Source organism: Cydia pomonella, chromosome 10 (assembly GCF_033807575.1).
Source record: "Cydia pomonella isolate Wapato2018A chromosome 10, ilCydPomo1, whole genome shotgun sequence".
In the NCBI taxonomy this organism is placed as follows: Eukaryota; Metazoa; Arthropoda; class Insecta; order Lepidoptera; family Tortricidae; genus Cydia; species Cydia pomonella.
This window is the reverse complement of record NC_084712.1, coordinates 11,975,621-11,998,322: the sequence shown is the minus strand read 5'-3', so window position 1 is coordinate 11,998,322 and position 22,702 is coordinate 11,975,621. Positions and strand designations below refer to the sequence as shown.

The 22,702-nt window shown below is 36.2% G+C and overlaps 3 protein-coding genes across 3 annotated transcripts; 1 reads left to right on the top strand and 2 right to left on the bottom strand.

The window, feature by feature from the left end:
• Window positions 1-758: 758 nt before the first annotated feature.
• LOC133522113 (uncharacterized) lies at window positions 759-1,882 on the bottom strand. Its single transcript, XM_061857325.1, has one exon. The coding sequence runs from the start codon at window positions 1,844-1,846 to the stop codon at window positions 947-949; it is 900 nt and encodes a 299-aa protein (XP_061713309.1). The 5' UTR covers window positions 1,847-1,882; the 3' UTR covers window positions 759-946.
• Window positions 1,883-1,993: 111 nt separating this feature from the next.
• On the bottom strand, window positions 1,994-3,194 carry LOC133522114 (uncharacterized). Its single transcript, XM_061857326.1, has one exon. The coding sequence runs from the start codon at window positions 2,703-2,705 to the stop codon at window positions 1,998-2,000; it is 708 nt and encodes a 235-aa protein (XP_061713310.1). The 5' UTR covers window positions 2,706-3,194; the 3' UTR covers window positions 1,994-1,997.
• A 7,526-nt stretch (window positions 3,195-10,720) lies between these two features.
• LOC133522110 (uncharacterized) lies at window positions 10,721-22,019 on the top strand. The gene is made up of 7 exons (XM_061857322.1): window positions 10,721-13,329; window positions 13,819-13,902; window positions 15,574-15,661; window positions 16,095-16,150; window positions 19,249-19,435; window positions 20,034-20,151; window positions 21,804-22,019. Exons 1-7 carry the CDS (start codon window positions 13,143-13,145, stop codon window positions 21,993-21,995), a joined length of 912 nt encoding a protein of 303 aa, XP_061713306.1. The 5' UTR covers window positions 10,721-13,142; the 3' UTR covers window positions 21,996-22,019.
• Window positions 22,020-22,702: the final 683 nt, after the last annotated feature.

Below are 22,702 nucleotides of genomic sequence, written 5' to 3'. Positions count from 1 at the left end.
TTTAGAAACTACGTCAGGAACATTAAATAAAATATCCGAATATCGTAAGGCATTATATTCTCCACTGTCTAGTTAAAGTAGTTAACAATTTGTGTCTTTAGCAGAACACCTACTAAAAACGGTGTTCCTATTGTTACTGTGATGTATTTAATAATATCTAAGTACAACAAAGACAACAGAATGCTTACCTTTTTGTTTACTCATAAGATACTAATAGGGCTTTATCAATTTTAATGTAACCTGATTTATACGGGTCCCGTTTTGTCTTTAGGGACAGCTATTATCATAAATATTATTTTCGACTCGAGAAGTTCTAAAGTAACTCGTAGTAGGGAGTTACTTAGAAGTGGAAACTGGAAAGAGCAGTCGCGTACCGTGAACACATACCTACTTATTTATAGTATTTCTATAGAGCGCGTGACTCACTATTTCTATATTTATAGACCGCAACGGTCGAAAAAAGGCCTATGTAATGTTAAGGGGCCGTCAGCTGATATAGATTCGCTTGGCTGAGGGACAACTGCAAATCCCTCGCCATTTAAATAGATAGTAATGATAGTACACCCTCCAAAGTTTAGCTTTACACTTAAAACTTTCAGTAGGTACAACTAGAAGCGAACACAAGATTAATTACAAGAGAAAAGCATGTTTATGTCATGAATAGATATGTAACACCATTTTCTTTTGCATACCTAGGGCACTTGAGATAGTAGGTACCTATGGGAGTTTGTCTGGGGTGTATTATAAATAAAAATCAATTATATTCTTGTAGATTTTAATACATAGAAGCATATAGCTACAAATAAAACGATATTCAGTCTTACTTTAAAATAAATTATTAAACTCTAAGATATAAATAAAATGTAAATAAGTCATGTCTCAAGTAGATAATGATTGTGAGACAGGTTTTATTACAAAACTGGGATATATTTTAATCTTCGTAGTGTTATTTATACGGATTGTAGTTATAGCTAGGTGGATAGCTTTGAGTAGGGTAGCTTGGAGCGTGATAGGATGGCTTCGGTGCAGATCCATAGGAGGGGTGGTGGTACACCGGCTGGGGGCAGTCCTCCTCCCACAACCACCAAATAGTTATCAACACTTCCAAATTTATCAACATCAGAGAAATCACTGGAATGCTTAACTTACTGATCAAAGACTTCAGACCACCTTTAGCAGTCAGCAAAGGCTTCACTATCCCGTTGATGACAATATCCTTGAAACCTTTAAGCTCCAAATCATTGGGGGCAGATCCTGACAGCAATGCGAGGACCAGCTCAATTAAACCGCTAACCTTACTTGCCGCCTTCGTAGCCACTGGTTTCAGCAGTAGATCTGGCTTTAACAGTGATAGTTTGGGAGATAATTCGTGTTTATATTGAGGCACGTAAGAAGGAGACCACGGTCCATAGTTCTGAGGGCTTGGTGGGTATCCATAAGAAGGGCGGTGATATAATCCATATTCGTCCGCACGCTCAGCGGCACGAGACTCCTGATTCTCATCCATCCTGTTTTCTGTCATCCTGTTTTCTGTCAACTGGTTCAAAGATTCAATGATTTCGTTGATTTCAGAGTTCAAGTTTTTTCTTACGAGCGAGGTATCCGTTGGAACTTTTGGTGGAGACGGCTGTAACTGCCTAATGTTGCGCTGTTCAGGTATTTGCGGAACTTCGAGAATATTCGTAAATTGCTGATACGTAGGCGGGCTTGCATCGGGGTATAATGAAACTCCATCGTTGGGTAACAAAGTTCCCACTTCGTATTGATATCCATTAGGATCGAATATCAACGTACATATACTATATGGAAATAAAACTGACGTCAGGAATGCTACCACCAGCAACATCGTGAACAACTAAACTTGTATAAAATGCATCATGGCGCTTTATAAGGTAAAAATAACAAATATCCGCAAGTTGGCACTTCTTCATGTTATAATTATGTAGGTTATGTTTAGCAATTGAGTCATGCATTTTATTTTATTGGTGTTATAAGAGTCAGCTAATATTGACTCCGGAACCGCAGTCTAGTGACATACATTGTGCAATTTTATCGCCGGCCAACACGCTTAGTAGAACCTTGGCAAATGGAGCGTCTTCCTCGACGTCGTTTATCATGGAAAAAGTAGCAGCCGCGCCCAAGTGGCTTGCCCAGCCGTTTCTCGATGCCCTCCGAATAACACAAGCGATTCTCTCCGAACAATCCATGATCATTCTCGATTTGTGACCTTTTTTCTTTTTCTTCTTAAAATATTTGATCATTTTCGATATCATGGGCCACAACAGGAACGCCTTTAATCCTGCCTTAGCCATAATCATCACTGTAAGCGGCAACAACAACATTTTACCAGCCGCCACTTTGAGAAACACTATAACAGCAGCGGACATCATTATTTTAGCGGCACTTCCTAGAACACTAGCCAACGAGGAGAGAGAATCAGACTTCGGACACGACACATGATATGAGTATCCAGGATCGGAATATGTCTTCCGAACCTGTTCCGAGAAATAATTTGATGGTGCAGTAAACAAGTCCATGAACGGTATAGGGAGCGCACTTGTGGGTGTTGCGGGACCTAAGGCTTGATGGTTCTCCTGACCGAACACAGGAGAAACAAAAACAACAAAAATAAGTGCTATTGATACAATCATGACTGAGAAACTGTTACGCTTCAAATAAAACATTTTACTTAAAACCTCTGCCATGAAATTTTAATTTGTAGTCTTAAATGCGTGAACAAACAATTAACTGTTTAACGGTATCAATGTCAACAGGTCATGTAATTTGTAAAATTTTATGGATTTTAAGGTCAATAAGCAAATAAATTAAGAACACTTTTGAAACGTAGTTATTTACTTTCACTTTGGATCTTAATTAGCAGTATGTTTTCGGGCAATAATTTTAAGATACAAAATATACTCTGGCACACTCAGTTTGTTGAAAAGTTGTCCTCCTAAAGAAAATTTGATATTGTCTTAGAGATTTTAACGAAATAACGGTACTTTTTCTATGAAATTCCATTTCGGGAGACAACGGTTTCCAGTAACCAAATCTTAACAAATAACTTTTATTTTGATGTCGAGCGCTTTAACATAATAGTTTCTAGGATTATAGGGAGAATGGAGAATGGAATATATTTAGAAGTCGAAAAACGTTTTCTCTTTTTGTTTGGACGATTACGTGGACACGTCCTTCTTTACTCACTAAACTGCATAGCTAAACTGGATGTGCCTGTGCCAGAGTATAAAATAAGGTTATTTTTGATTTTGTTCAAAATACTTTCGTCCTCTTATAGGTGACCGACTCTTTTTTTTTTTGTCTTTTAATAGTTTTTAAGTTGTTTGTGTTTTTAAGTTATTTTTAAGTACTTTAGGACATGTCTTATACTGATGTATTTATCTTTGAGCTGATGGCCGTGTTGTCAATGCTCCAAATGAATTAAAAAAAAAAAGATACGGTTGGCATAATTGCAAACAACCTTTGCCTTTTTTTTTCAGAATAAGTAATGGCGGGAAAAAGTGACAAATGTTATTCTTTTTTTTTAATTTCATGCCTTGCTCTTAACAATCATCACCTTCTCTTGACATCGTATTATTAATGCCACGAAAGATATTATTGCAAACATATTATTATTGAAATTAAATAGAACTAACTAGTAAAAGCTATGACGAGTTGCACGCGTAAGATTTCAATAAACTTTGACAAAGGCGACGCAGCTTTGTTTCATAGCTGTGTATATTCGCGATATTCTACGGCCGGTAAGTGACAATGTACATTTATTAAATACTTTGTTTTAAACCTTAGCTTTTAGCAAGGTTGTAACTTCTCTTAGATGTATTAAATATTTATTAGCATTAGGTTGATAAAAATATCCTTAAAGTTTAGTAAGCTGATATGACTAAGTAAGCAAAATCGGGGATCACTAGTGTTTTACAATTGGGTTCTTATTTTAAACTAAATTTCTTGCGATATATTTTTAATAGTTACCTATTAAAATATACTGCCCGCTTAAAGCGATAATATTGTGAGCGGGATAACCGCACGCTCAGCGATCCGCTCTTATTTCGCTCTGACCCAACTCGCGCCGCGTCATCAAATAAACAAGCTGCTAAGAATGTTTTACGACCTCCGCTTGACAACTGTCTTACGTAAATATCTCTTATTTAATATAACATAACAATCTTCATCCCCTTTCTTGAAGGCGTTGAAATAAATAAGTAGGTACGTCACACGATTTCTAGAAGTTTTAATGATCTAGAATTTACGGCGAAGGGTTTTTTCTCAAAAATACCAAACCAACAACGCAAGCACCACGCCACATGTAAACCATTTTTGAGGAACACTGCTTATTTTAAGCTATATGTGAGGAGTTTTACCGACCAATTACGACTTTTAAAACTTCTTGATACCTACAAAGTATATTATAGAGCAAGAACTTACCTGTGCCGGCACTCAATCAATTTAAAAGCGACTACTAGCGACGACTACTACCGCGAAAACCAAAATTCATAAATTGCGGAGATTGTTCTCTTTTACTGCAATGAAGGCGCAATTAGAATGACAGAGAAAGATGCCTACAATTTGCGAACATCGATTTTCGCGGTTATAGCCCACTTGACTTTCTGTCTGATTAATCAACTTCTCTATCAAAATACTTACCCACGGTCGCTGCCTTATACCTGTCGCAATATGATTGTAACTTCGGTTAAATTTTGAAACAATATTGCTATTGTGTGGATTAATTATTTGGTAAAAATTACAAGATTTACCAACTAAAATACCCGAGCAGTACGCTATTGCAGGTTCCTAGTAAAGAATAGTACTATTGATCACTTACGCTATTAGGTAAGTTGAAAACATGTCAGTCAGTCAGAAGGCTCGCTTGCAATCTTACCTGTGCCGTCATATTTTTCATTTTTTTGTGCGGTAAGATAGGTTTATATTCAATTTTTAGTATTTTTACGCAACTCCTTGTACAAACTCCGTCGAATGGACGAAAACTAAAGCTGGACGGAAACTTACACAGTAACCCTATGCCTAGGTATAAAAGGTGAAAATGAAAGTCATAAAAATACTACTAATAACATACGTATTTAAATGTATATCGTAATGATTTAAGCTTTCTTATTGATGGTTAGTGGTATAGTCTGGCAAACCCAATTTGTCAGTAAATAAGAACAAGTACTCATCCCTTTCTTTTGAGTAAGACAAAGACAGTATGTTTCTCTCTGTCTAAGTTTTTTTGGTTCTTTGTCACGGCTTAACGGATCTCCATGAAATTAAGCTTGCATACTTAGAGTTTAATACGGGAGTAGGTATCTACTAATATAATAGGAAGGAGTTAGGTGTCCCCAATTTTGACGATATATACGATTTCAAACAAAACTGTCAAAATTCCATATTTGATTCGCTTAATGATGACGTTCACTGTTACGGTACATGTATTAGATTGTAGATACCTACCTTGTAACTTAATTATTGCTCTAAAGAATCCTGAAGAGCGTGTGGGACGGGAGTCGGGAGGGATCCCTTGGAAACTTTCTTAATAAAATATAAAACATCGACGTAATCCAGGTAACTTTAATAAGTTCTCATGTTTTCCTGTATTTTGTGTATTAACAACGTACTTATCGGTTTTAATTAACAATATATGTAACATACTTGCTTAACTATTATACTAAAGACATATGTATACCTACATTTTATTATAAATAAAAACGGTTGATGAATGGTATATTTTTTTGCAAAACCTATTTTGTACGACAAAGTAAACAAAATAACTTTCTTAAAACCTATAATTAAAGCTTGAAATATTGAGCTCAGAGCCCACTTCACTACAAGCTACGTAGATGATCTAGGTTTATTAATGATCTAGTTATTTTGAGTCGTAGCCTTCCTACCTACCTCGTGCACCCGCGGCCCTTGTTAGGGTTCCGTACCCAAAGGTAAAACGGTACCCTATTACTAAGACTCCGCTGTCCGTCTGTCTGTCTATCTATCACCAGGCCGTATCTCATGAACCGTGATAGTGTCGATAGTGAGATAGTTGAAATATTCACAGATGATGTATTTCTATTGCCGCTATAACATCAAATACTAAATAAAAACCGATCAAGTGCGAGTTCGATTTACTCGTGCACCGAGGGTTCCGTACAAACTTTAAATTATCTTGTGTAATTACAAAGGCGATCAGAAGGAAAGATGATCAGAAGTACCTATACTAAGTATAATTGTGTACAGCGCCATCTATCGGAAAATTGACGAACTATATGTGCGCCATGCAATGCACGTATGTTGGTTTTTCGAGGATAATTTTTTGCTAAGCTAAATTTGAGCCACTTTCCGATTTCCGATTGAGCTGAAAATGTGCATAGGTACATAATATATGTAAGTCGGGTGACAATGCAATATTATGGTACCATGAGCTGATCTGATGATGTAGACAGGGGATGGCCATAGGAATTCTGTGATGAAACAACGTGTTTGGGGTTTTTATAATTATGTCGATAAGTATTAGTTATCTGTGGTAAAAATGAAGTCAGCGATAAAAGCCAATAAAATCTTGTACAAAACTGAAATTTTTGGCAAAAACTTATTTACTTCATGTTAAGTAGGTGACAATTAATGTATCAATTCCCTTTTACCGACTGGGCCAAGAAGCTCCCAGCCCAGTCAAACTCGAAAGTAAATATGAAGAATAGAATAGAAATTGATTACGACTTTGAAGACGTGATTCGTATTTTCTATCCCTTTTTGGAGGCTTGTTCTGATTGTAATAGGAAACATAAATATGCTCCCCCTCCCCCTCCCCCCCTTCCTTAAACTGCTGACATGAAAAATAAACGGATAAATTAGTTTTGTGTCAAAATCGCTTAAATTTATCTAAAGCAGACGAAAAATTAAAAATAGGCACTTTCCGAAGCAGTTCGACAGGAGCTATATTCAAATATTATTCTATATCCGTCCTAGCACTAATTTGCGCGACCTGAAAACCGAATCGCAGCGAACTACATAATGCAATTGGAGCATGCCACCTGCCACTGTGAATAATAATTAAAGTAGGAAATAATTATTTGATGAAGCCTAAACCTATGAAGCCTAAGCCTAGCCTAAACCAAAACTAGATAGGTATCTAACTTACTGATACTTGTTAAGTAACAATATTATTTAATTAGAATAAAACTCTCTCTGTCTGATATACTAAGCGCTTCTAACCGAAAGAGAGAACAAGGATTTATTTGAGGCCTCAAATCAAACTACATTTGTGTTACATAAGTACTATACTTGACGTTTGTAAATATGATCGTTTATAGTTCATAGCGTGTAAAATTAATTTAAGAAAAAAAAAATATTTTTACATGGCTGGTTATATCATTTATATATTATATATCATAATATAAATAATTAGCGATTGGCTCAAAAAATTTACAAAAATTAACGATTTCGTCGCTGACTGATCGATCTTATTGGGATCACAGCAGAACCGAAATAAACGTCAATTTCGACATGTCGTTTAATTATCGATCTTTTAAAGATCTTTCTAAGTGTCTTTCGTATCTTAATCATCTTCGAATCGGGCCGTGAGTGGAAGGCATCGATGGCATTCGTGAACCGTATCTGAATGAAAGCCTAGAAACCTAGTTCGATAACGTCGATCTGTTATAAAGGGAAGTCAAAATCTCTATCCTTTTCGCTTTTACAATAATAGAGAGAAAGATCGCAGTGTATTAATACCTAGAGAGATTGGCATAGTAAAAATGGCTTCACAGCATTGCTAGTTAATTTGATAGATAGATAGAATACTCTTTATTGGCACACCTCAGTAAAATATACAGGTAAAGATAAGTACTTATTAAGTACCTACTTTTTTGACTTTATCATTCTAAGATCTGAACCACGAAACGCACAACCTAACCAAAGCGGTCACTGTTTTTTTTTATCACGCTTTCGTTTCTTACTTCGTCGTAATTATCGCGACACGCATTATCTGAGATGGACTTGAGATATTAGAGTGCGGTAACAGATATATATCTAAGTAGATCACGTAATCATTTGTGAACCCTTTTACGCGCCAACGATCACACTGTGCAAATCACGTTACATGTTTTTTTGGTTAAATTCAAACCTATGTGGGTATTCTTTCAAACATTAAACAATAAGAGTTGTTTTGTACTTCATTTCACCCGAATTACTCTATGTACCTATACGTTTTTGTGTATTAATATCTAAATATGGTTTCAATTTAATTTTAATATTTAATTTAATTATTTAACGCATATTACGCAAACTATAAAGGTTCCGTTTTTGCCATTTTGGCTATTGAATCTTAAAAAGAATCAGTAATAACTATTTCATGTTTAAATTTGGTATAATATATTTCCCCATAACCAAAACATAATCAGATCATTGTTATGTTTGGCTGTTGTAAATATCGCAGTAGATGCGATGTCTACTTAGTTACATATCTGTGAGTGCGGCGAACCTTTCTGGCGGCACTCATTAAGCGCGAAAGCGTTTCAAACGAGAAGTAAATTGCAGTGCTCGGGCAGGTAACTCAAGTAACCGTCCGTTTTGCCCATATTTTCCTAAGGAAATGTTGCCAGACTTCAACAATTTTCTTAACATAGATTTCACCATTTGCCGTACCCTAATGAAAAATACAAAGATATCGCGATTTTTCACAAATCAATAAGATAAGGGGTAATCTATTAATTACATCACACTAATTTCACGAATTCTTGATCCCCCCCCCCTTCATGTCACACCTGGTCACATTTGGCAACACCCTCCCAACCTTGGTGTGACGTCACATATTTGGCAGTCTTTAGGGCGTGCAGTCCCGGGACCGGTTCCTAGTTTTTCATTTCCCGGTACCGGGTCGGAGCCGGTACCGGGATTCCCGGTTCTCCCGGTTCTTTATGCTGAGCTGAATTATTTTTATATATTTTGTTTGACATCATTTAACTGTGAATCTTCCAACTAACTTTAATAATAATGAAAAGGAATCGTAGGAATAATTAAGAATTTTTTACAGAATAAAAAACAGTTTTAGGAATAATACACTTAAATCAGTCTTTATAGTTACTTTAATCAGTCTTAATTGATTAATCAGTTAACAGTGTCATTGATCATAACCGTAATGTTATGAATCATGTGTAGTAAGTAATACTTACAAACACCATAATATTTTAAACATTATTATCATGTTCACAATATCATAATTATCATAATATTGTAATTAAAAAAAACAAATTGTGCAAAGTTATACAAATTTTAATATCTCAACCTGACTATTTATGTAAGATGTCGTCGAATTTACTTGACGTAACGCTAATCATTATTTTAATTTTAAATGTGAACTTAAATAATATAAATCAGTCTAATTATAATAGTTCAATATTTTTTCTATTTCAAATGTGATTAACTTAAGATAATTGTAACATTGCAGTAATCACCTCACAAATAAATAATTTAACATAAAGAACTTATCAAATACCTAATCTAATCATTGGCTTAAGAACGGATGGAACTGGAGATCAATAACAATTAGACACAAGAATGTGATTTATAGTTTTATACATAAACATTGTAGTTTAAGTCTTGTGTATATAACATTTATTAAACTCTGAGTAAAAAGTAATCAATATTACGGAAACTTAAACGTGACATTAACAAATTATAATCAGGTATTTCAGGTCAATATCTAACATTTGAATCTTACAAAATAATAAACTTTTGCAAAATTACACCTACAAGTTTAAAATCAAAATCTGACTAGTTATGTAAATATGTCGAATTTGTTTGACGAAACGCTAATGATTACTTTAATTAAATGTCAACTTAAGATGATATGTATAAATTAGTCTAACTAAATCTAGTACTTAGTCCAATACTTTTATTTGTATCTCTTTTCTTGATAATATGTCCGAAGAAAACTAATGGCGTCTATGGTACGGTCACCTAGAGATGTTCGCAATCGATTGCATATATATGCGACGCTGCCGAACTTGCCGGTGCGTTAATTTTACTGATAATATAAATGTTTATTTTATGTTATGGCGGGAACCGGGAGAACCGGGACTCGGTGCTCAGTACCGGTTCTTTGGATTCCAAATAAATCCCGGGATTTCCGGGGAAATCGAGAACCGGTATTTCCCGGGAGGACGCCCTAGCAGTCTTGTTATTAACGAAATAAGCAATTCGAAATATTCGAATGAAGTATTATTATTTTAATAAACAATATTTTATATAATAGCAATTTAGAAGTTTTATAATACGAAGCAGATTAGAAATAAATATTTCACAAATAAAATAGTATTTTATACAATCGTGATATAATAGAGCTTTTCGAGTCGAGTACCGGGTTTATGCAACGAAGCTTGCTGATTTGCCTAAGTAAGGTACGAGATTGAAAAGCTTCATTATATCACTATTGTATACAATACTTTTTCTACGAGTCAACAAAAATAATACTTTAAACAGCTATTTAAGATACGCGAGCGGCCGCGATACATTCATATTCGTGCGCGCCCCGGCCGCGTTGGTCAGCACACCTTGTAACTCATGAGGCCCTGGTACTTGCTCCTTGCTAAAGTCAATTTTTAGACAGTTGTTTTCTTGATTTTCGCCACCGTAGCCTATGGAGACTAACAAGCAACGCTAAGCGGTAATCGTAGTCTATGGATGTTGCTATATTAAGGGTGTCACATGGGCGTTTATGACTTTCGAAGCAATTATTTCTACTATACGAGTACAACCTAAAATAAATAATTACCTTGAGCTATCGTTTTGTTTTGTCCTCTTGACCATGGCGAGCTGTGATTGGTCAATTTCATTATAGTTAACTAAACCGTTTCGAAATGAATATTATAGTTAAGTTGGGAGCCCATACATGAAAAGTACCCAATAACAGTTTGGTATATGAAATCTTAATTCAACCATTAGAGTCGACGAGTAGAAATAGTTATTTGTTTTACAAGGGGGCAAAGTTGTTGTTTAATCGCTCGTGCTATAATATTGATACCCGAGCAAGCTAAAGATTCCAAACTTGAACCACGAGCGTAGCAAATGGTTCGAGAAGTGGAATCTTGAGCGTTGCGAGGGTTTCAAGGCACGAGGGTTAAACTTTACCTCTGAGTGAAACACAATATTTTTCACCACACCAACGCGAGGAAAATACTAACTATGAAATACCAAAAAAAAAACATACCAAATCAAATGTACATGAACGTAATTTAAAATGTATCATCCAAAATCATCATTTAAAAGTCAATTCTACCAGCTAACATAAGGAAACTACTCAAAATTTGGATCTGATTACTTTGCCCTACATGTGGATAAAATGCAACTTTCTCATTAGTTTTTGAACAATCAAGAGGGCCTTTGCCAGTTGGTGTGGTGAAATAGTACATTACTGTAGAGGACGGAAAACGAAGGGTTGCAGGCCAAGTAGATATAGACGGCCGAGCGTAGCGAGGTCGTATAGGGATACGCGGACGGCAACCCCGTTTCTCGCCGAGATTTGTATACCTAGTGCTTTTTTCAAACTTGCAATGAAATAATTTAAAAAAAGTAGGTTGATGATGATGATGATTGTTTCATGTCCTAATGTGATAGGTTATTCAGTGCGTGGAGAAGAACAAAAAAAAGTGCAAAGGTTTTATTTGCTACAATTATGGTCAGGTACAATGTGATGGACTTAAAATAACATGGATCAACACAATTCACCATTTTTAGTGGCATGCAAATTAAAATATACAATTTGAAATAAATGAATTAATTCAATTAAAATAAAATTAATATCATTACAACTAAAATAAAATAAAATCAGTCATAAAGAATATACAAATTAACAATGTCAACTTCTAACCTAGGTATATCAATTATTTAAAAAAATCATTTAATTTATAAAAACATTTATCAATGAGCCAATGTCGGAGTTTCCGTTGAAATAAATTATCTGGTAGCAGTCTTAAATCTAGAGGAATTGAAGGGGAACAAAAATGTAATTATTTTGGCGCTACTTCTTTTTCTTTCGTTTTTCTTTCTTTTTTCTTTTTTTCTTTTTTTTGTTCTTTTATTATTACTTTAGGGTTACTGAAAAGGAACGAAAATTTGATTATTTTTAAGCTACGACGCACGGTTTAGGAGATGGAGATGGAGGAGAGGAGAGAGGAGAAGACAGCCCTATAAATATTTCTCTAGGACTGAAAAAAAGAATTTTATGCGGCTGTATCTCCTATACTGTGCGTCAGAGCGCAAAAATAATGAAATGTTTGTTCCCCTTTGAAACCCCGAAATAATATTTAAAAAACACAAAAAAGATAAAAAAAACCTAAAACGACAAAAAAAAGCATAATGGCAGAATTTTGCTTATAGGTTTTTTATGGTTGAATGCCAAGACGTGCCATAATTTGACGTTTAAAAACATAAGGAGGTTGCCTTACAAGCCTAGGTGTGTAAGGCTGTATGAAATTCCTTTACATATCATCTTCACTCATCGCACCTGTTTGAAGTAAGTCATGTCAACATTTCATTACAAGTTTGCAAAAACTAGTTATTTAGCTGACTGCGAATACAAAAAAAAATCTAAACAATTTTTGCCTACAAATGAAGTTAAGTGACGTCACAAAGCTGTCCACTCCCCCTCCCCCATGTCACAACATGTCACATTTTCTGTACCATTTGTTTTCAGTGGGTTGAAAATTCTATTTTTTAGTCCCTTGAAGTGCCGAAATCGTAAGAGCCGCATGCGTTGCCTTACCATGTCTTAGCATGCGTGAAATTGCTCCTCTACACGATGGCCCAGCGTAGGCCAGTCCAAGGAACGCATTTATGCGTTAGAGGGAGCAAGTGATATTGCTATCTCATTCCACTGCATAGCTGCGTCCCTTAGACTGGCGTACGATGGGCCATCGTGTAGAGGAGCCCAAAGAGATATCATTCACTTCAGTCGCCAGAGGGCCTACCGCGAAAACCGAAATTCGCAAATTGCGGGCATTTGCGAACTTCGGTTTTCGCGATAGGCCCTCAGGTAGTATATATTGTCGTGCCTTTTCTTTTTTAATTTATATCTGGTAATCCTACCCACAGGCAAAGTTTACGAAAGGAAACAACCGCTAAAAGTCGCGTCGCCACGAGTAATGCGATCCGCCTATCCTTTGAGAGAAAACATCTGGGAGTATCTAAATGAAGATAAGAGCGCTGGGAACTTTAACTCTGGTTCTAAAAGAAGGACTAGAATACGGTGTAAACAAACGAACGGGAAGCCTGCTGAGAATAATATGATTTGGCTGGTTTTGATGCTTCTCTTAGTCATTTTTATAATGCGTGAGTATTTTTTTTTACATTAATATAGGTAAAATAAGATCTCCTGTAATCAATTTGCAAAGCCAGTAGATAGGTAATAATAAGAGGTAATAATCATTAAGGACTAATTCTAATTAGACATAATTTCATTTTAACACCCAATCAACAAAGAAAAGTGGAGTCTCTTGAAAAATACCTAATCATCTAGAGTCAGACCAAGATAAGTTCGCAGCGATTTTAATAGCCCAGACAGCGCAAGTGTTATTTTAAATAGCAAACATGTATAAAATTATGATGTTTTATTTAACACATGCACAGACTTGGTTATCAAAATCGCTGCCAACTTAGCTTGGTCTGCCTATAACCTCAGGGTTTTTTGCCCCGCATTTATTACTTTACTCTTGCGTATTTAATGTTTTACCTATATACTATATTCTATATTCAGTCTTATAATGAACGAATAGTTGGCTACATGGACATGATTTATTAAAATCCCTAAACTGTTTTCAGTGACCTACTCAAGTCTGTCTAGCTTTATTGCGCAATCCAAATTTATAACCAAAGTTGTTCCGAAAACGAGGTTAATCTCTCTGTGTAAGTACATTTTATAATATAATCTCTATTTGTTCTATACGAGTTACTTATCCCGTTTTGTCACTATCTATTTGTTAAACTATTAGGATCTGAGTAACATACGCATTTAATTTATAATTGTCTAGTTGAAAAGACATTTCTATTTCATACCTATCATTAGGTACTAGACAGTCACTTCATGTTTAAAGTTATTATAAATAGATCAGCTACGTAACAAGTACATCAAGAATACCATGACCATTATTATGGTCATACTATTTTTTATACCACAAAAGACAAAGTGACAAAATTAGCTGCAGGTGTTGCACTAATGCTAATGACTAATTTACATGTAATATTGAGAACACGACCCACAATGCAGCTCGGCTCGTGCAAGATACTTACGTAAGTCTTATGCTAGCTCAACAAATTTGGAGACTATTGTATATTGTGAGATAAATAAATCATATCATATCATATTAATGGTCGAGCAGTGTAAAATAATGTAAGTAGGTATCTACATAACGGCAGGAATGTGCAAAAGTAGTTTAATGGCTATCAAGTAGGATCAATGTGTACACAGAGCATATCATTTTAAGATGTATAGTTTTAAATAGTATAAGTACAGGTAAGCTTGTAAAATTCTGATGCTGTAAATACCTAGTCCTAATTCTCACTTGATGGATGGTAAATAGTAACCAAAGTCTGTGTACGACAGCAGACACCGCATCTGGGCAAATTTTGTATGGAATTTGTTTATCGCTCCTAATTCCTATAAAACATCTAAAAAGTCTAACGAATAGCTATGGTTGATGTAGTTACTTACATCTAATTATGTAAAAATATTTTCCATAATGTCAATATCCAGGGAGAAAAATGGGAAATTACTGCGTTTGCAATTGCATGGAGAAGCGGTTGTCGACCCTAAACCCCCCCCTCGTTGAGCTCTGGCAACCTTACTCACCGGCAGAAACACAATACTATGAGTAAGGTCTAGCATTATTTGGCTGCTGTTTTCTGTAAGGTGGAGGTACATCCCCAGTTGGGCTCTGCTCTAGATCAGAAATGACATCCACTGGCTGTGCCCTACCACACAAAGCGAGATGACATTCACAATGCCCATACCTCTCTTTTGGACGTTGTTTAAGGAGGTACCCGGGTCCGTCGGGTCACTTCGAAATTACCAGTCGATAAACAGAGCAATTGGTCGTTACGATTACGATCGGTACGCGACCGAGGGATGCAGCGCATGCGGCGCCTGCGTCAAATACGTAGACGAAAATCAAATCGTTGATCGGAAAGAGCCATACAATGGCGATTCATCGTTGCGATGATTGCACGGGTCTTCGATTAAGTAAATCGATAACGATATTAACATACACTAACGATTCGTCGTTTCGATCGGCCTGTAACGACGGATTGTGAAGATGGATCGTACCATGAGTGAACCCGTTAAGAGAATAGTGTATCTCTCGCTGGAAATATAGTACAGCTATTTTTCCAGTGACACCCCGTAGCCAAGATGACAATCGTATATCGACAAACGTATTTAAATATCGTTTGGCGTTGTCATTTGGTTAATAGGCCCCCTAGCTTCTTGTCACAATCACATTTTATCGAATAATCGGTATGCGAGTCCGGATTTACAATTGTTGCCTAATGAAAGTAACAAGTATAAAAACTTGATTCTAGTCAATTCAGAAACGCCAGTAGAAGAAGAGTGCTGCTATGTGATGAAGAGTCTCTCTGCGTCTCTATTAAGAGCGGAACATGCACTGAGGTACTTATTTAAATTTATTTTGTACAATATAACACTAAGAATGAAATAAAATGAAGTTATTAACTACTTATCACGACCCGCCAAAAAGGGCCGTCACAATAGATCACTGCTTTGCTTGGTCGACGTGGCACTCAAAGGCCCACAACACCCCAATACCTAATAATAACTATATCACGAATTCACGATAAAGAGTCCCATTTGACTTTAACAATACCGACTTGTTACTTATTGTAATTCTAGATATATTAGCCCAAGTACAATAAAGACATCAACAATGGTCTCGGGGATATTAGGTGCTGACTAAACTGTCAGAACATAGGATTTTCCCTCGTCAAGGAGAGCTTTTACAAAAAGGATTGAAAGACCTAGAATGCCTATAAGCACAATTGTATAAATTGCTGACATATTTGCAGAATACATTGGTAATTTTCAGAAATACGCAGCGGTTTCGTCGGCTGATGATAATAAGGTCACAAACATTTAAAGCTGGTAAGTAAAAAACTACTTAGAACATTTATCACTATTTAATGTATTCAACGTATGAAATACGAGTACCTACCTATCAAGTTTCGCGCCAATACCTATAAGAATGCATAAAAGTGAAGATCAATGAAAGTGGGTCATTTCGATGTTTTCATTATCTTCTATCATCCAAATCATAGTGCAAAAGGGTATGTAATGTTATTAATAATATAATTTCATTTTGCATAATTTGAATAGCAGAATTTTAAAATGTAGAAATGATGATTTGGTAAAAAATAAATAAAATAAAAACGAATTTCACAATTTCGAAAGTAATAATAGTTTAGTAGCATAATAATGTATTTTCATAACAGGCCACCAGTACTCATAATGTTCACTTTGTATACTATTTTATACTCAGAACGTTTTATATAACCGCCTTGTGAAAATGGACAAGCACATTTCCGAGACATATGGTTGTGCCCATATGGTCGCAGTTCTACCTAAAGGTCTTAGCACACTATTACAACTCAACAGCCACTCGACTCAAAATTAAATATTGAAATTAAAGCCTTATCTTGTATGTCCTACAGTACAAGTTTAACATTTAGGTAACTGTCGGGTGGTCTACGCGTCGTCCACTCGTCGTCCACTAAGCTGAACCAAAAGTGAGTTGAGTTGGTGTGGAATTGATATAGTGTGCGAAGACCTTAACACTACTCGCTTCGCTCGTCGTCGTACCTAACGGCGACCAGCCTTAAAGTTGAATAGGTAGATTGTTGTATAATTTAATAGTTTGATTGACACCAAGTATATCACAAAACATTATGTCACCTGATCAGTTGTTAAAATTTTGTACTAAATTTTAATTATAATACGAAATGTATGTTATAACAAGTAAAATTATTCCTAAGGCTTGTTATGAAGAATGTCTTTATGATTTTATACAGCATTCTGTCGTTTTATTAGTATGACTAACAACATTATAATTATAATAATAATAATTTAAATGAAATTATGCTAAAAATTTGTATTAAAATTGAACGGCACTCAGTGCAAAACGAATTGTAAATGAATAGAAGTAACTTCAGCTTTCTTAGCAAGAAAAAAACTTAAATCTCTTTCCCTTTCAAAGTTAGTACCTATTAGTAGGTACTAAGTTTTCCTTGACATTCAAAATAAACTACCTAAAAAAGCAAAATAAAGAGCAGTCTAACAGGAAAACACCCTTTATAATTGGGCCAAACGAAACGACCGCACCCATATTTCATTTCCAAAGCGAAATGTCGTGTACTGGTCGTTGTTAAAACACCCACAACGCAGAAAATTATATGCAGAAACGGTACCTACGTTATAATTAATCAGTTACACTGCGGGCCGTTATGGGGAGAAACTTTAACTTTTATTTAGTTTGATATTCCACCAATCCGAATCTTATTTTGTTACCGACCAGGTAGGAACGAGTAAGTTAGTTGGGTACCTACTTTCAAAGTCAAAAAGATCGGTTTAATCTTATTGTATATAACTATTTACTATGTACAACATATAGGTAGTGGTAATTTACAAAATTAAAACTTACGTTCCTAAAACGTAAATTTAGCGACCAATAGGTAATATTTAAGTAGAAACCCATGTTACTGCAACTATTTCCCACCGCATGAGAAGAAAGCAAGAAAGAATCTGAAGATATCCATCCAGTGGTTCTGAGAAATAGCCAGGCACAATATTGCATAGAAACTTCGCCTGCTTATTACCCCCTTAGGATTCTCGCAGTGAAGTGCACTTTAAGACAAGAGGCATAGTTATAATAATTGATGGTTTCCCGGAACAACTGTGATGGCATACTTATTTTAGGTAACGCTGTTTTTACTATGGCAGCTACATAAACTTGTTTTTGTATTATTGGATATTTTAAAGCCAGTTTCTTTATGCCGGACCCACACTAACGGGAAAAGCTGTCTATTACCGCGATAATGGACACTTTTCATACAGCCACACTGGGATTATCACGATAATCAACGGCGTTTCCTGTTACTGTCGCCAAGAGTAAGTAGGTAGGTACGTTACTTATTTATTTATTGCAAATAAAATACTGATAGACCTACCTACTTACCTACAACAGACAGTGAACGCAGCAACAGCAACGAAGGGCGCAGTAAATGCTTGAAGAATACGACACATGGCTTACTTACCTGATACATTTAATTTAAATCAAATTGAAAGTAGGAATAAGTAGGTACCTAGTTTTGCAGTCTCTTTCATTTGACTTGATACAATTTCATAATAATTTCCTTATAATATAAACTTTACTTACTTATTTTAATATACTCGAAGCTTGGAGCTTTTATTATGTTACTCAGAGTCCCAGAACTTTACGAGTCAGAGATTTTATTCTGCCATGGCAAGTTTGATAATAATTCATTTTCAAGGAAAAGACAAATAAATGTCGGCACAAAAGCTTTTAGAAATGCATTGAGCTTAAGTTCTTTTGTCAATACAATACAGTTTTAACTATTTTAATGAAAGAATAGTTTATATTTTATAAAGCCTTTTGATTTTAAATGTACCCATATACTTATGCCAGGTAAGATATAATTGTATATATTCAATGCATTTAAGAGATGGTAGGGCATTGATCCAAAAATTATCTGGGAACTTCAAATTCTTTCAGGAAATAATAACACAAATCGTGACCGAATTCAATTCCTTTTTTACTAAACATAGTACCTGCCTATCCATCAACTATTATTAATTTTTCTTAGTATCTCAATAAAAACACAAACCGTGCCCGCCTATTATCACGGCTCTAAATTAATTGAAGTAACCTTACTTAAACATTTCTCATGCTCTGAAAGTGGGTCATTGGTGTTCTATGGAGTGTGCAGAAAGTGATAAGTTTCTGATCTAGGGTATTTTAATTTAAAAGTCCTTACGTTTTTTCATTTGTTTTACGATAAGCAATTAAATTTTTTATGGATTGTTTGAATTTCCATTCTGAAAGTGCCCTCAAGAAATACTATAAAACCTTATAAATCCTTGTAGGTATTCGAAATGAAAAGCACTGTTTAAGTGGGGTTAAAGACACCATTTGATCCTTTGGTTAACAATCTACTATTATTTATCAGATACCACTACCTCGCAGCACGAAAAAGATTCGATCGAGGATGCAACTGTTACTCGAGGCAGCCATACGTTGCCGTGGACGTCGCGCGTCGCGCTTTGGGGTGTTCTGCCTCTGTGGCGGGCAAGCCCCCCCACGAGCACTGTGCTGGCCAAGCGGAGCCCCCTGCCTTCTGACTGCTGGCCTTTTAGGTAAATACTAAATAACAGACCTTGAGACAGATGATTTCGCATATCGAAGATGCAACGAAAAATCACTACGTTTCCGTATACTATCAAGTAGGGCAATCTGCTGTCGTATGTCTGGATGTTCTCCTCTACAGCTCGCATTTTTCAACCGATTCTCTTGAAATTTTGTGAGCAGGTTCAGTAGTTACATATAATTTTTCTGTAGTTTCGTTTTTTGGAAAATGTTCAAAATGGTGAAAATTGGCATAAAGGACTGAAGTGCCATTAGGGTTTATGGCACATAAGAGCATTGTGAGTATGCTGTGATAATGTCTCAATGAAGTTTTTTTTTAACATGTTTTAAGCTTACCTATCAATCTCATCACGAGGTCTACACAGCTCACAGAGCCACTAGTAGGTACCTAGGTTCAGACATAACGCCCGCCTGTGCTAGCTATCCTAGATCGAAATAAATATGAGCAAATACGTAGCATGGAAAAGGTTGACATTGCACAGGGTTGTCAACTTGTCAGGCAGTGGCAGTGTACCTACGTGTTTGAAGAACCAACGCCACTAGGTCCATAGGTGTCAACAACGTGACTGACGTGTTTGTTTATTTCAGTGGTTCGCGTGGAGAAATCGTCATACAGCTGAAAGGACTCACAGAAGTACAAAGCATCGGCATTGAGCACGTTCGGCCTGACACTGCGAAAAGTGCTCCGAAGAACTTCGTCCTTTACGTAAGTTTGTCTTTCGTAGGTAGGTACTAGGTACCAAACCTACTATTATCTCCTAAGTTTCAGTATTCAGTACCTACATAATATTTAACTGGTTTTTACTGCAAGTTACCCATCTTTGTTTGTGTATAACTTAGTATTTACTTACAGAAATTCGCATGAAGGGTAGGGTCCAAAAAATATCCAATATACACAAATCACTAACACAACACACCGACAGATATTGTACTAATATTCGTAGTACTATTCAAACACAAAAAAATGCAACCGATTTCTCGTGGATTTCTGATCAATTTTACCAGTCAATAAAAATCACTGTCAAAAATCTTTTCTATGTTTTAAGAGCTGATTAACTTAGTTTAGGTAAGGTATTTATCGTCAAAATAAATATGTAAGGAGGTCGCTCGTCGGATGTCGTTGACGACTCAAGGTACCGTTCCGATTGAGACTACACCAGCATTAGGTATTGCCGCAGTATTGCAGCGCGACTACGGCAATGCTGCCCCAAATGACTAAAATCCGAGCAGCAACATCAATTTTGACATTTGTGGCAGTAATTCAGTCACCAGTATTGTCGTCCTGTCTGCAATATTGCTGCAGTCGACTGCATTACTGCAGGAAATAACGGAAAGGGCATTTATTGAGAAATGTATATTGAATTTGACGTTTCCTGCAGTAATGCAGTTGTGCCGACTTGATTTTTGACATTTGCGGCAGCACGGCAGTCGGCGTAATGTCACGCTGCATTAATGCTGGTGCAGTAAGAATCATTTTTGCCGTGTTGGTAAGTTTGCCTATAATCAACAGTTGATCAATCGTGATTAAAATGTTACTTTCACGAGGTATTATTTCGATATTTCCTACTAATTACAGCATTACATCACGACGTTTACCAAACATCCTCTAGTGCCAAGTTAAATATTTTCACACTTTACGGCACAGTCAGCAGCAGAATTAGCTAAACAGATGAAATGAAATGTTCAAAATAATCTATATACACGCTTTTTACGCACAACTACTAAGTCAACTTGTACCTAAGTAGTTGAGAAAGATAATTTTGAACACCTACCTTGGATTGTACTTCAGTTCCTGGCTGTAATACGTAGTATTTACTATTTCTCTAACAGTTGGTATTTGCGGAATGTAGCGAGACTCAAATCGTACGAGGTTCTTGAGAAACTGATCTCGTGAGGCAACACAACTTTCCACTGGGTAGTGGTACCCATGAGAATAATTACATTAGTTGAAAAAATACTGTGGAACTCGCACATGAAACGACAAGGTGCTTGAAAAAATCCTCACTGTCACTGAGGATCATTAACATGTATATCTAAGGACGGACCTTACGGGCAATGAGAATGGGGCCAGTACAGCGGTGTTACGCAAACGAATTCGAGCCAATCGTGCAGTCTAACGCTACAACGCGATTGGTTAAATGAGTACGCATCACGCGCGCGATTTGTCGCAACTAGTTGCGTTAGACTGCACGATTGGCTCGAATTTGTGAGTGACACCACTGAACTAGCATTCTTAGTGTCCGTAAGGCTCGTCCTATGCTGAGGATAGTGAGTGAAATGGAGCTTTGCTCGCTGTTTTGTAGCAGAAATGCATGCTTGTTTAAGCAGCTCACATGATTTTTTTATTAATCTTTTCAGGGTATTTTAGAAAATGGAACACGAACAAGATCCTTAGAGGGAGAATACCTAAACCAGGGACCAGCCAAGCAATTCTTCAAAGTCACCACTATCACTCCCCTGCAGAAGATGATTTTAAGAATATTGACAAATCAAGGCAACCCGAAATACACCTGTGTTTATAGGATTTATCTGTATAGACACATGAAATAAAAACCTAAATTGGTTTATATAAAATGTATATGTTTTTGACTAAAAAGAACCTTGTGGAAAAGCAGCATTCAAAAATTAAATATTTGGACCACCTACTTAATATATAGTTATTTCTAATCAGTAATAAAAATAACATATGGCATATGGTAATGTTGCCACGTATCTATTTTTATTTTTTGTTTTTCTATGAAGCCGTTATTGACCACAGTTATTATATTAGTAAAGAAAGGACTCTTAGCATAAGGAATTTCATACATTTACTCGTCTGTTCCTATCTCTATCACACGCACATAATTATATTTGTTCCTCTCGCAGTGTCGTTGACAGCCGAAGCGCGTGCGATGATAGCATGATACTTAGATGTAGCCTCTCGCAGCGTCGTTGACAGCCGAAGCGCGTGCGATGATAGCATGAGACTTAGATGTAGCCTCTCGCAGCGTCGTTGACAGCCGAAGCGCATGCGATGATAGCATGAGACTTAGATGTAGCCTCTCGCAGCGTCGTTGACAGCCGAAGCGCGTGCGATGATAGCATGAGACTTAGATGTAGCCTCTCGCAGCGTCGTTGACAGCCGAAGCGCGTGCGATGATAGTATGAATACTTAGATGTAGGGACAGGCGGGTCAATACTTCCTTTATTTTACAAAAACTCGCACGCATCAAAATGGAGACTCTACTTGTATATTAATTAGTATTAACGACTAAATT

What these genes read in the sequence shown, in the direction of transcription:
- LOC133522110 (XM_061857322.1), top strand. Translation starts at nt 13,143, where the DNA reads ATGCGATCCGCCTATCCTTTGAGAGAAAACATCTGGGAGTATCTAAAT. An exon ending in CTTAGTCATTTTTATAATGC is followed by an intron (nt 13,330 to 13,818) that starts GTGAGTATTTTT and finishes AACTGTTTTCAG; the next exon opens with TGACCTACTCAAGTCTGTCT. An exon ending in TCTGACTGCTGGCCTTTTAG is followed by an intron (nt 19,436 to 20,033) that starts GTAAATACTAAA and finishes TGTTTATTTCAG; the next exon opens with TGGTTCGCGTGGAGAAATCG.
- LOC133522113 (XM_061857325.1), bottom strand. Translation starts at nt 1,846, where the DNA reads ATGTTGCTGGTGGTAGCATTCCTGACGTCAGTTTTATTTCCATATAGT.
- LOC133522114 (XM_061857326.1), bottom strand. Translation starts at nt 2,705, where the DNA reads ATGGCAGAGGTTTTAAGTAAAATGTTTTATTTGAAGCGTAACAGTTTC.